Raw genomic sequence first — 14,465 nt, 5'->3', positions numbered from 1 at the left:
TGTATTCACAAAGCTTATTTGGAGGAAGGTCAGCCTCCAATACAGCAGATTACTGGGCTTTCAAGAATGATGATTCAGTTAAACAGATTTGTATGGCAGCTACTTGGTCTTCTTTGCATACTTTTACAAAATTCTACCATTTTGATATTTTTGCTTCTTCAGAAGCAGCTTCATGGTTGTCCACAAGACCTCACCCTATCTTTTTTTCTGGTAGTAGTTTGTATTTTTTAGCACCTCTTTTTCCCAACTCCTATTTTTGTTGTTCTGTATTTCCCTTTTCTACCTCTTAATCGCTTGGCTATTTATCAGACTAGCTTCTATAGAGATTGAAGGGGATTTATAGGGCTCTTGGAGTTTGGGAATCTTTACCTCCTCTTAATGGTCAGGAAAGATAATTCCCAGGAGTAAATGATTGTGGACTCTCACCACCATGAAAGAAATTATTTTATCAGGTAGGTATAATTTATGTGTGGTGCACAGCTGCAAATAGTGGCTTACTAATTACCAAAACATTGGAAAACACATACATGTCTGGTAATTTTGTTCACAGGGGATCCAAGAGAAGCTTTTACAAACAAGTTGTGGGTATAATTTTTTTTCATTGAGAAACATAAAGTTTGTAGGAAAATCTATGATTTTTCCCCCCGATTACATTTGGCATAAAATATAACAAAAATGGGCATAGATCAATACCCGGGGTTGTCTACTTTAAATATATATATAAAGCTTTGGAGGTCAATTTTAAGAATTCAGGCAGTTAAGCTATACTAAATTAGAGATACTCCATTGCATCATTTTAAAACAAGATATACATAGCCGCAGATGAAGAAAAATGGAAGGGTTAGTTACCGCATTTGGTCAAATGGGACAAGCCCAGGTACCATGTCAAGGTCCCTTCCAAAAACCCTGGACCCTTCCATTTTTGCTTTTATTCTTAGCTGAGAGCTTGTGAGTGAGTGCTGGACTTTCACTGCGTGTTGTATTAATTTGTTTTGTAATTTTCCCTATGGTTCTTGCACCCAGACCTGTCAGGGGTTAACTACCTGTGACTCTGGGGACAGCACAGCTACCTGTGAGTGCGAGTGAGCACCCAGGGCTGAGCATGTTGCAGGGTTATGGGATGTGTACCCAGTCCGGTCTGAGAGTGCAGTCCCCTTCCGTGTTTTGTGTATATATATATATATATTTATACATTTCATATGTATTTCAGTTTTCCTGGTATTTTGGCACATTTTTCCTCTCTGGTCGTGAAGGGGGTTAAACTCTGCAACTGGTTTAAAATGTGATTGGAAACACAATAAGGGGGAAACTATTTTACACTGTCCCTATAAAGCAGCCTTTTTTTTACATTGTAAAGTGTTTTGTAAAAGTATGCTGGGTCAGTAAAGCCTCACTATACTTTTCTCTTACATGTCCATTTTCATTATATTGATGTTCTTATACATTTTGCAGCCTATTTTTCTGAATGAAGTTCTTGTGAAGCTGCCTACAGACCCTTCTGGAGATGAGCCTATCTTCCACATTTCTCACATTGACAGAGTTTACACGTTACGTGCTGAAAGCATAAATGAGAGGTACGTTGGAAAATAGAGCTCATGACACCATGAGGTCTGAAGATTTTATCCCACTTAGTAAAACATGGATTAAATAAGGAGAGGCAGTATATAGACCAACATGTTGCTTTGTATGCTTTTACTAAACCTGAAATATCCGTAAACTAAAATGCATGTTTACTATTCTAAAATAACTGCATCTAGTTTTGGTAGACTAAGAAGTTATTAGGTGCACACTAGTGAAGTACCTGCTAATGATAACAGTATGTTATAATAGAAAATACTACATGTAAGGTAGTAAAACATATTATTTTAACATGATATCAAACCTTACCACTTAAATGCTTGCCCCAAATTTAAAGGGACACTCAACACCAGGATTTTTATTGTTTTAAAAGATAGATAATCCCTTAATTACCCATTCCCCAGTTTTTTTTTTTTTTGTTTTTTTTTGTTAAATATTTTTTTTATTGAGGGAATTTACACTTACAAATACACAAAAACAGTTTGCCCCAACAAGGACGTGTTACACAGCATATAATAAGACAAGTATTGTGGACATATACAAATGTTAAAGAACATATTTAGAAATAAGCCTCTTATCAAAATTCACATAGTATTCTCAAGTTGAAATATACATCAAATGGATAAAAGTTGGAGAACAAACTCAAAATCGCCCTCTTTTCCCTCAAAGCTAGCTGAAGCCACTTGTGGACCTCTATGAATTAAGGGTACTACTCAGAGGGCTTTTAGAAAGCACAGGCCCAATCTAGGCCTACGCTAATAGACTCCTTCTTATGACAACTAGGACCCTAGAAAGGTCCGAGAGACTGAGAATAATATTGAAGGAGATGATAGAATCAAGCATAATAACATTAAATATTCCAATATCTAACACTGTGTCAGAGAAACGAACTGCAGGGACTGTATCTCATATAAGCTTAAATACTAAGATATAAAGAAGTGTAGTTGCTCACAAGAATACGAATAGAATAAGAACATTGATATTAAAAAAAGAAACAAACTAGAAGTTGCAGGCTCAAAAAGGATTATAATTTTGTAAAAAGTAGGAAGCTGACTGGGCTACAAACTCTGTAATCACCTGGAAGTGATTAGGTACTTATACCACCGTGGTGGGCAGCTAGCAAAAATGTTACTAAATAATTTTAGTTAAAAACTAGTAATCTTAGCATGCCTGGCTGTATTATGTCAGCTAATTCGCCCTACGAAATAAGTGGGGAACACATATATTGGGCGTCCCAGAGTCTCTGAGCCTTAAACAACATACCAATAATTCTAAGAGATACATTAGATAGATAAGTGAGGTTACAGATATAATAAACTAATAATGATATACAGTCTGTAGATATTAAACATAGAATGACAATCATAATAAATCGTTACATTAGTAGTATTCGGAGAGCCATTTTTACACTCATATGGGTACATTCTCTAACATAGGCTCTACGAACAGGGCAGAGACTGCATAACTCTGCCAGATAGGAGCATAGAGGATAAATTATTTATCCCTTTACTACACAATTGGGAGAGGGGGGGAAACAGGGGTGAGGGGGAAAAGGGGAGAGGGAAAAGGGAAGAGGGGGGAGGGCGAAAAAGGGGGGGGAGGGGAGGGAGGGGAGGGGGATGGGGGGAGGAGAGGAGGAAAGGGGAAGAGCGGGAGGGGAAAGGGGGAGAGGGGGAGGAGAAGGGGGGAAAGGGGGAAAGGTGGAGAGGGGAGGGAGAGGGAAGGAAGGGGGGAGAGGGGGAGAGAGGGGAAAGGGGGGGAGAAAGGGGGAAGGAAGGAGAGGAGGTGTGGAGGGAGAAAGGAGAGGGAGGGGGAGGGGGAGAGGGAGAGAGAGGGGAAGGGAGAGAGAGGGGGAGGGAGGGGGGCGGATTCAAGACAAGTAATGAAGTCCTATTCTTTGAAGAGACCATGCTGCCCAAGTAATATCTGAAAGTAATCACTCTCTTTCCCAACAACACATATTATCAGGAGGGGGTTTCAATGATGTGAGGGGAATAGACTGTTCACAATCTATAAATAGAAATAAGATTAGGGAAAATCAAGGAGCAGACAATGGTAATTTTGCGAGTACAAGAAACATAACAATTACATATTTAAATCCCAAGGTAGCCAAATAATCAAAGAGGATAGAGGATATCACATCTCCATCTAACTGACAGATATTAATATTGCTGGGGCCATAAAACAAAATGTTCATAAGGTTGAGTCTGTAAATTCAGACCTAACGGTCGTCATGGAGGATTATAAGTACAGGGCAAAGGCAACCTGCTGCACATGGCGGTTGCTGCAAAAACAACAGCTTCAGCAGGAACACTCAGCCCACACCGGTCTTTACACAAAGTTGACCCACCGGATCCACAGAGAGATCCAAAGTTCTCCAGCATGATACGGCCACCAGATATAGCCCCAGACAGTTATTCATGCAAAGGTCGGATTGACTCCTATGTGCACTTTCCTGAAGTATAGCGGCACAATAGTAGGAGCTCCCGCACTCCCCTTGGGGCACCTGGGCCAAAAGATCCAACCTGCACCGGGCCACAGGGAATCCACAAGCTACCAATTCTGCGATGTGCGCCGAGATAGCCGGGGGCTGAACGTTATCCTCCTGAGAATCTCTGTACTGTGCGCACAAAGCTGCATGTGGTGTTACCTCTGGGTCTTTAGTAGCAACTTCTGCATGGGTATCCGCCATGGTAGATAGGAGGCGGTCAAATCTTCGGCACATCCTGCCATCAAAATCCTCAAGCCAGTTTTGCAGTGTCGCAAACAGTCCCTCCATGTTCCCAGAGGCCCCACACTCCAGCAGGCACTGCTGCGCAAAGCCAGCTCCGGCCTCTCTTACTGCCGTCTTACTATGTAAGATATAGGATACGTTTCTTCCAGGAAGGCCCCGAGCTTGGCTAGGCCTCAATCTGTCGCTCCTCTACGATGCTTTAAATCCTCTCACAAATTGCCAGTTAGTTCCTCAGCTATTGCAGGGCTCATTTAAAGTATGTACATCACCTTTGATGTAGGTAAAGCATTAGAATTCAATTATAATATATATTATTAGCTGGAGCTCCAGTACTATACGTCTGCTCAGGTGGAATGCTGGCTCCGCCCCCCCCATTCCCCAGTTTTGCATAACCAACACAGTTATATTAATACAGGTAGCCGGGGTTAGGTTCCAGGAGGCATGGTTGTAGGTCGAAACTGTTGTAAATTGAAACCCAATTTATAATGTAGATCAATGGGAAGTGAGGGAGTTAGGTTCCAGGCCCCTCTCAAAATTGTCATAAGTAACACCTAATACATTATTTTTAAAGCTTTGAAATGAAGACTTTAAATGCTAAGCAGCATTATAAACCTAATAATATAGATTGTATCATCATCAAACTAAGTTTAATGAACAAAAACAATTGCTAACAGCACCTAATTAAATAATCACACAGCAGACTGCATCATCATCAAACTAAGTTTAATGAACAAAAACATTTTTTACTTGCATTTTTCTGCAATCGGTTCTCTGCATTGTTAGCATGTTAGATAATATTGGGTCTGCACCTATTCTATGCATTTCAATCTGCAGTGATTAATAGGCAGTTAGGCACCCTCACCTCAAGCAGCTAGACAGGAAGATAATAGGGAAGTGGCTGCTAAATCTTGTTGCTCTGTGTACACAGATCAATTTCAGTTTGTTAAGTTGCATAACTTTGCTGCAAAACAAGTGGACAGCACCACCTACTGGCTATTTTAATTAGTGCACTGCTTTCCAAAGCTTTTCAATAGCAGTCACATGACTGAAAACAAAAGGTTGTTATTCTAAAACGGCGCAAATTGAACCGGCGTAAATCGAGGGCCACCTGTACACGTTTTACCTCTGAAATTACCTTGTATCTAAGCCTCTGCAGACCGCCCCTTTTTCAGTTCTTTTGACAGACTTGCATTTTAGCCAATCAGTGCTCACTCCTCTGTAAATTCACGCACATTTGCTCAATCTTATCTATATGAAACACATGAACTAACGCCTCTAGTGGTGAAAAACTGTCAAAATGCATTTAGATTAGAGGCGGCCTTCAAGATCTAAGAAATTAGCATATGAACCTCCAAGGTTTTGCTTTCAACTAAGAATACCAAGAGAACAAAACAAAATTGGTGATAAAAGTAAATTGGAAAGTTGTTTAAAATTACATGCCCTATATGAATCATGAAAGTTGTTTTTTGGACTTGACTGTCCCTTTAAATACAGAATTCTTGACTGGTATGCAATGGTTAAAAAACCCTACACCAAATAGAAATTCTTAAATACAATGCATTGTGTTTTGTGCTGTTTATAAAAAAAAAATTCAAATAAATACAGAAAAATGAATGTGATATATTAAGATTTTTTTATTATTATTCTAGGACTGCCTGGGTACAGAAAATCAAGGCTGCCTCGGAGCTGTACATTGAAACAGAGAAAAGGAAGCGAGAAAAGGCTTATTTGGGTGATTATTATATAGCTCAGAGCAAAATCGGGGTCTCCAAGAACATTTAGAGTGGATATTTGGTATAAACATGATAAATGGGTTTGTGCATTACGCACCCAATGTAGTAGATGGGATAGTCCTACATACTGGGATATGTGCATCACCAGCTTGGCCTAGTCTGTCTGTCTAGAGTTTAATGGAGATACATGTTTTAATCACCAGGTTCCACAATTTACCACCTCAATGGAAACTAACCCTATGTATGTTTTGGAAACTTATTTATAGAGAGTTGTACTTCTTATAACCTTAGTGACTAAAATATTCAGAGATATCCATGCAGTATACGCCTTGTTAGATGAAATATTTTTAAATATTTTTTTTTTATCAGTGCGCTCTCAAAGGGCAACCGGCATTGGAAGACTTATGGTTAATATAGTAGAAGGAATTGAGTTGAAGCCTTGCAGATCACATGGTAAGTCAAACAAAGAACATATATATTGTGTTGTATTGGACATGATAAGTAGAAAATAAGCATCATAGCAGATATATGATTTACTGTTCATTTAGAGGAAAATTTGTTTCATCTTTTTTTTTCTGTTAAAGTGACCGTAAACACCTTTAGATTTTAAAATAAAATGTTTAGCTATGCATAGTAAAAAAATGACTCTATACATTTATGATTTATTTTACCCCTTTCTTTCATCAGATGGGGAGAGTCCACGAGTCATTACATGTGGGAATATCCACCTCCTGACCACTAGGATGAGGCAAAATACACCCCAACACACCAGAGCTTTAAATCCCTCACACTTTCCATGATCCTCAGTCATTCTCTTTTGCTTCCTTGATGAGGAGTGAAATGAAAGGGAAGTGCGAGATCTTCTCATCCTCTAACCGATCTGAGATCTCGCAGTAACCTGTTGTTCAGAGGGCAAGACCAGGGGTTTTTAGCCAGGCACTGAAATGTCTTTTCCCAGTGAAGAAATGTTTCAGGCCTCTCAATTGAAATGTGGATTTATCCATCAATCTCCTGGTCTACAGTGAGCTGCTCCTTGTGCGTCCACAGCCCTCCCCAGGTGAAATGTGTTCTTCCACCAATCCCCTGGGTTGAGATGCTGTTACTAACTTAGATCCTTGGCATCGTGCTCACACTACCTACAATGGAAGCAAGTTGATGCAGCTAAGGTAAGCACAGCGGATGGAGGTGCTCAGAGGTAAGTACCTGCATCTTCATAGCCCACTGGCTATTAGTATAAACATGTTCACGTGGTTCCCATAGTCTGGGGACATCAATTTATACACCATAAACCTTATACTAGCAGTTAATAGCACTTTGTTTTTTGAGGTTACTGTTGCTTTACATTTGGTGCGGTCAGCTTAGTGTGCTCAGAAGCTGCTTCTGAGCTATGCACAGTGTGTTTTTCTTCACCTACTCTAAAATTCTGATAGTTACCTTTGGGTTTTTAGCTTTAGCGTTCATCGGTAGTGAAGGCGTACTAAAGGTTAACTGTTTTAGCGTGCTTTTTAGCATGTCTTTTTTTGGTGTTATTGTTTTTTCCTGTTCCTGTGTTGCTTTAATATTCTCAGCATGTAGGAAGGTTCTCAGGATTAGTGGAGGTTGTAAGACACTCAGATCATCAGAGATTGGCTTCAAATTTGGGGTACAAATTTTATTTTAAAAAACAATCTGTAAAAACAGAAAAGATGGAGCGCAATAAAGTGCACAGACGATCTAAGTGCAGATAAAACAATACCGACTTATTATAAAAAAGTAAAAAGATGTACACTCACAAAATATACCCTCAAACATATGAGGTATGTAACAGCTTTAGTTAAATTTGTCCTCAAACAACGATCCACATTAGTTATATCATCCCTTATTCTCCTTAGTGCCGTAAATAACCCCTTCAGTGTTTACAGGATGTTGGCAATGTATCGTCTCTTTCAACTTCCCCCAACACTAATAGTACCTCGGGCTCCGGACAAGGGACTCCCCACATGTGTATAAAGCAAACGGAGGTGGTGTAGCTTAGGTAGCGGCCCCTCTGTAAAAGAGCCGGCTCCAGATCTGATGCCACACACAGCTCACCCACATACTCCGTGACGTATAATGGTCGTAGTCTAACGTGTTTTGCAGGACAATATACCTAATGTGGATCCTTGTTTGAGGACAACTTTTAACCAACGCTGTTATATACCTCATATGTTTGAGGGTATATTTTGTGAGTGTACATCTTTTTACTTTTTTATAATAAATCTGTTTTCTTTCATGTAATTAGCAAGAGTCCATGAGCTAGTGACGTATGGGATATACATTCCTACCAGGAGGGGCAAAGTTTCCCAAACCTCAAATGCCTATAAATACACCCCTCACCACACCCACAAATCAGTTTTACAAACTTTGCCTCCTATGGAGGTGGTGAAGTAAGTTTGTGCTAGATTCTACGTTGATATGCGCTCCGCAGCAGGTTGGAGCCCGGTTTTCCTCTCAGCGTGCAGTGAATGTCAGAGGGATGTGAGGAGAGTATTGCCTATTTGAATTCAATGATCTCCTTCTACGGGGTCTATTTAATAGGTTCTCTGTTATCGGTCGTAGAGATTCATCTCTTACCTCCCTTTTCAGATCGACGATATACTCTTATATATACCATTAACTCTACTGATTCTTGTTTCAGTACTGGTTTGGCTTTCTACTACTTGTAGATGAGTGTCCTGGGGTAAGTAAGTCTTATTTTCTGTGACACTCTAAGCTATGGTTGGGCACTTTTATATAAAGTTCTAAATATATGTGTTCAAACATTTATTTGCCTTGTCTCAGGATGTTCAACGTTCCTTATTTGAGACAGTCAGTTTCATATTTGGGATAATGCATATCAATTAATAAATTTTTCTCTTACCTTAAATTTGACTTTTTTCCTGTGGGGTATTAGGCTCGCGGGGGCTGAAAATGCTTCATTTTATTGCGTCATTCTTGGCGCGGATTTTTTTGGCGCAAAAAAAAAAAATTCTGTTTCCGGCGTCATACGTGTCGCCGGAAGTTGCGTCATTTTTTTTTACGTTTTTTTTGCGCCAAAAGTGTTGGCGTTCCGGATGTGGCGTCATTTTTGGCGCCAAAAGCATTTAGGCGCCAAATAATGTGGGTGTCTTTTTTGGCGCTAAAAAATATGGGCGTCACTATTGTCTCCACATTATTTAAGTCTCATTAATTATTGCTTCTGGTTGCTAGAAGCTTGTTTACTAGCATTTTTTCCCATTCCTGAAACTGTCATTTAAGGAATTTGATCAATTTTGCTTTATATGTTGTTTTTTCTATTACATATTGCAAGATGTCTACGATTGACCCTGAGTCAGAAGCCACTTCTGGAAAAATGAGGGTCAATCTATGTCTTTAGCTATTTTAGCTAGAAGAATTTTGTGATTTAAAAAAAAAAAAAAAAAAAGAAAAACATAATTTATGTAAGAACTTACCTGATAAATTCATTTCTTTCATATTAACAAGAGTCCATGAGCTAGTGACGTATGGGATATACATTCCTACCAGGAGGGGCAAAGTTTCCCAAACCTTAAAATGCCTATAAATACACCCCTCACCACACCCACAAATCAGTTTAACGAATAGCCAAGAAGTGGGGTGATAAGAAAAAAAGTGCGAAGCATATAAAATAAGGAATTGGAATAATTGTGCTTTATACAAAAAAATCATAACCACCACAAAAAAGGGTGGGCCTCATGGACTCTTGTTAATATGAAAGAAATGAATTTATCAGGTAAGTTCTTACATAAATTATGTTTTCTTTCATGTAATTAACAAGAGTCCATGAGCTAGTGACGTATGGGATAATGAATACCCAAGATGTGGATCTTTCCACACAAGAGTCACTAGAGAGGGAGGGATAAAATAAAGACAGCCAATTCCTGCTGAAAATAATCCACACCCAAAATAAAGTTTAATGAAAAACATTAGCAGAAGATTCAAACCGAAACCACTGCCTGAAGTACCTTTCTACCAAAAACTGCTTCAGAAGAAGAGAATACATCAAAATGGTAGAATTTAGTAAAAGTATGCAAAGAGGACCAAGTCGCTGCTTTGCAAATCTGATCAACTGAAGCTTCATTCCTAAACGCCCAGGAAGTAGAAACTGACCTAGTAGAATGAGCTGTAATCCTCTGAGGCGGAGTCTTACCCGATTTAACATAGGCAAGATGAATTAAAGATTTCAACCAGGATGCCAAAGAAATGGCAGAAGCTTTCTGGCCTTTTCTAGAACCAGAAAAGATGACAAATAGACTAGAAGTCTTTCGGAAAGATTTAGTAGCTTCAACATAATATTTCAAAGCTCTAACAACATCCAAAGAATGTAACGATTTCTCCTTAGAATTCTTAGGATTAGGACATAATGAAGGAACCACGATTTCTCTACTAATGTTGTTGGAATTCACAACCTTAGGTAAAAATTCAAAAGAAGTTCGCAACACCGCCTTATCCTGATGAAAAATCAGAAAAGGAGACTCACAAGAAAGAGCAGATAATTCAGAAACTCTTCTGGCAGAAGAGATGGCCAAAAGGAACAAAACTTTCCAAGAAAGCAATTTAATGTCCAATGAATGCATAGGTTCAAACGGAGGAGCTTGAAGAGCTCCCAGAACCAAATTCAAACTCCATGGAGGAGAAATTGACTTAATGACAGGTTTTATACGAACCAAAGCTTGTACAAAACAATGAATATCAGGAAGAATAGCAATCTTTCTGTGAAAAAGAACAGAAAGAGCAGAGATTTGTCCTTTCAAGGAACTTGCGGACAAACCCTTATCTAAACCATCCTGAAGAAATTGTAATATTCTCGGAATTCTAAAAGAATACCAAGAAAAATGATGAGTAAGACACCAAGAAATATAAGTCTTCCAGACTCTATAATATATCTCTCTAGATACAGATTTACGAGCCTGTAACATAGTATCAATCACAGAGTCAGAGAAACCTCTTTGACTAAGAATCAAGCGTTCAATCTCCATACCTTTAAATTTAAGGATTTCAGATCCGGATGGAAAAAAGGACCTTGCGACAGAAGGTCTGGTCTTAACGGAAGAGTCCATGGTTGGCAAGATGCCATCCGGACAAGATCCGCATACCAAAACCTGTGAGGCCATGCCGGAGCTATTAGCAGAACAAACGAGCATTCCCTCAGAATCTTGGAGATTACTCTTGGAAGAAGAACTAGAGGCGGAAAGATATAGGCAGGATGATACTTCCAAGGAAGTGATAATGCATCCACTGCCTCCGCCTGAGGATCCCGGGATCTGGACAGATACCTGGGAAGTTTCTTGTTTAGATGAGAGGCCATCAGATCTATCTCTGGAAGCCCCCACATTTGAACAATCTGAAGAAATACCTCTGGGTGAAGAGACCATTCGCCCGGATGCAACGTTTGGCGACTGAGATAATCCGCTTCCCAATTGTCTACACCTGGGATATGAACCGCAGAGATTAGACAGGAGCTGGATTCCGCCCAAACCAAAATTCGAGATACTTCTTTCATAGCCAGAGGACTGTGAGTCCCTCCTTGATGATTGATGTATGCCACAGTTGTGACATTGTCTGTCTGAAAACAAATGAACGATTCTCTCTTCAGAAGAGGCCAAAACTGAAGAGCTCTGAAAATTGCACGGAGTTCCAAAATATTGATCGGTAATCCCACCTCCTGAGATTCCCAAACTCCCTGTGCCGTCAGAGATCCCCACACAGCTCCCCAACCTGTGAGACTTGCATCTGTTGAAATTACAGTCCAGGTCGGAAGAACAAAAGAAGCCCCCTGAATTAAACGATGGTGATCTGTCCACCACGTTAGAGAGTGTCGAACAATCGGTTTTAAAGATATTAATTGATATATCTTCGTGTAATCCCTGCACCATTGGTTCAGCATACAGAGCTGAAGAGGTCGCATGTGAAAACGAGCAAAGGGGATCGCGTCCGATGCAGCAGTCATAAGACCTAGAATTTCCATGCATAAGGCTACCGAAGGGAATGATTGAGACTGAAGGTTTCGACAAGCTGTAATCAATTTTAGACGTCTCTTGTCTGTTAAAGACAGAGTCATGGACACTGAATCTATCTGGAAACCCAGAAAGGTTACCCTTGTTTGAGGAATCAAAGAACTTTTTGGTAAATTGATCCTCCAACCATGATCTTGAAGAAACAACACAAGTCGATTCGTATGAGACTCTGCTAAATGTAAAGACTGAGCAAGTACCAAGATATCGTCCAAATAAGGAAATACCACAATACCCTGTTCTCTGATTACAGACAGAAGGGCACCGAGAATCTTTGTGAAAATTCTTGGAGCTGTAGCAAGGCCAAACGGTAGAGCCACAAATTGGTAATGCTTGTCTAGAAAAGAGAATCTCAGGAACTGAAAATGATCTGGATGAATCGGAATATGCAGATATGCATCCTGTAAATCTATTGTGGACATATAATTCCCTTGCTGAACAAAAGGCAATATAGTCCTTACAGTTACCATCTTGAACGTTGGTATCCTTACATAACGATTCAATAATTTTAGATCCAGAACTGGTCTGAAGGAATTCTCCTTCTTTGGTACAATGAAGAGATTTGAATAAAACCCCATCCCCTGTTCCGGAACTGGAACTGGTATAATTACTCCAGCCAACTCTAGATCTGAAACACAATTCAGAAATGCTTGAGCTTTCACTGGATTTACTGGGACACGGGAAAGAAAAAATCTCTTTGCAGGAGGTCTCATCTTGAAACCAATTCTGTACCCTTCTGAAACAATGCTCTGAATCCAAAGATTGTGAACAGAATTGATCCAAATTTCTTTGAAAAAACGTAACCTGCCCCCTACCAGCTGAACTGGAATGAGGGCCGTACCTTCATGTGAACTTAGAAGCAGGCTTTGCCTTTCTAGCAGGCTTGGATTTATTCCAGACTGGAGATGGTTTCCAAACTGAAACTGCTCCTGAGGACGAAGGATCAGGCTTTTGTTCTTTGTTGAAACGAAAGGAACGAAAACGATTGTTAGCCCTGTTTTTACCTTTAGATTTTTTATCCTGTGGTAAAAAAGTTCCTTTCCCACCAGTAACAGTTGAAATAATAGAATCCAACTGAGAACCAAATAATTTGTTTCCCTGGAAAGAAATGGAAAGTAGAGTTGATTTAGAAGCCATATCAGCATTCCAAGTCTTAAGCCATAAAGCTCTTCTGGCTAAGATAGCTAGAGACATAAACCTAACATCAACTCTAATAATATCAAAAATGGCATCACAGATAAAATTATTAGCATGCTGAAGAAGAATAATAATATCATGAGAATCACGATTTGCTACTTGTTGCGCTAGGGTTTCCAACCAAAAAGTTGAAGCTGCAGCAACATCAGCCAATGATATAGCAGGTCTAAGAAGATTACCTGAACACAGATAAGCTTTTCTTAGAAAGGATTCAATTTTAAGGATCCTTAAACGAGGTACCATCTGACGTAGGAATGGTAGTACGTTTAGCAAGGGTAGAAATAGCCCCATCAACTTTAGGGATTTTGTCCCAAAATTCTAACCTGTCAGGCGGAACAGGATATAATTGCTTAAAACGTTTAGAAGGAGTAAATGAATTACCCAATTTATCCCATTCTTTGGAAATCACTGCAGAAATAGCATTAGGAACAGGAAAAACTTCTGGAATAACCGCAGGAGCTTTAAAAACCTTATCCAAACGTATAGAATTAGTATCAAGAGGACTAGAATCCTCTATTTCTAAAGCAATTAGTACTTCTTTAAGTAAAGAGCGAATAAATTCCATCTTAAATAAATATGAAGATTTATCAGCATCAATCTCTGAGATAGAATCCTCTGAACCAGAAGAGTCCAAAGAATCAGAATGATGGTGTTCATTTAAAAATTCATCTGTAGAGAGAGAAGATTTAAAAAACTTTTTACGTTTACTAGAAGGAGAAATAACAGACAAAGCCTTCTTTATGGATTCAGAAACAAAATCTCTTATGTTATCAGGAACATTCTGCACCTTAGATGTTGAGGGAACTGCAACAGGCAATGGTACATTACTAAAGGAAATATTATCTGCTTTAACAAGTTTGTCATGACAATTATTACAAACAACAGCTGGAGGAATAGCTACCAAAAGTTTACAGCAGATACACTTAGCTTTGGTAGATCCAGCAGGCAGTGATTTTCCTGTAGTATCTTCTGGCTCAGATGCAACGTGAGACATCTTGCAATATGTAAGAGAAAAAACAACATATAAAGCAAAATAGATCAAATTCCTTATAAGACAGTTTCAGGAATGGGAAAGAATGCCAAATATCAAGCTTCTAGCAACCAGAAGCAAATGAAAAATGAGACTGAAATAATGTGGAGACAAAAGCGACGCCCATTTTTTTAGCGCCAAATAAGACGCCCACATTATTTGGC

At 39.3% G+C, this 14,465-nt stretch overlaps 1 protein-coding gene across 1 annotated transcript in view; it reads left to right on the top strand.

The window, feature by feature from the left end:
- The window catches only part of ITSN1 (intersectin 1), a 598,457-nt gene that overhangs the window by 529,315 nt on the left and 54,677 nt on the right, over positions 1-14,465 (top strand). Inside the window, exons 19-21 of the mRNA XM_053705169.1 lie at positions 1,453-1,574; positions 5,962-6,044; positions 6,415-6,498. Of these exons, the coding sequence (XP_053561144.1) occupies positions 1,453-1,574; positions 5,962-6,044; positions 6,415-6,498 (289 nt within the window). The remainder of the gene's footprint in view (positions 1-1,452; positions 1,575-5,961; positions 6,045-6,414; positions 6,499-14,465) is intronic.

Source organism: Bombina bombina, chromosome 3 (assembly GCF_027579735.1).
Source record: "Bombina bombina isolate aBomBom1 chromosome 3, aBomBom1.pri, whole genome shotgun sequence".
Classification (NCBI taxonomy): Eukaryota; Metazoa; Chordata; class Amphibia; order Anura; family Bombinatoridae; genus Bombina; species Bombina bombina.
The sequence above is the reverse complement of the archived record's forward strand: the minus strand, read 5'-3'. Positions and strand labels throughout refer to the sequence as shown.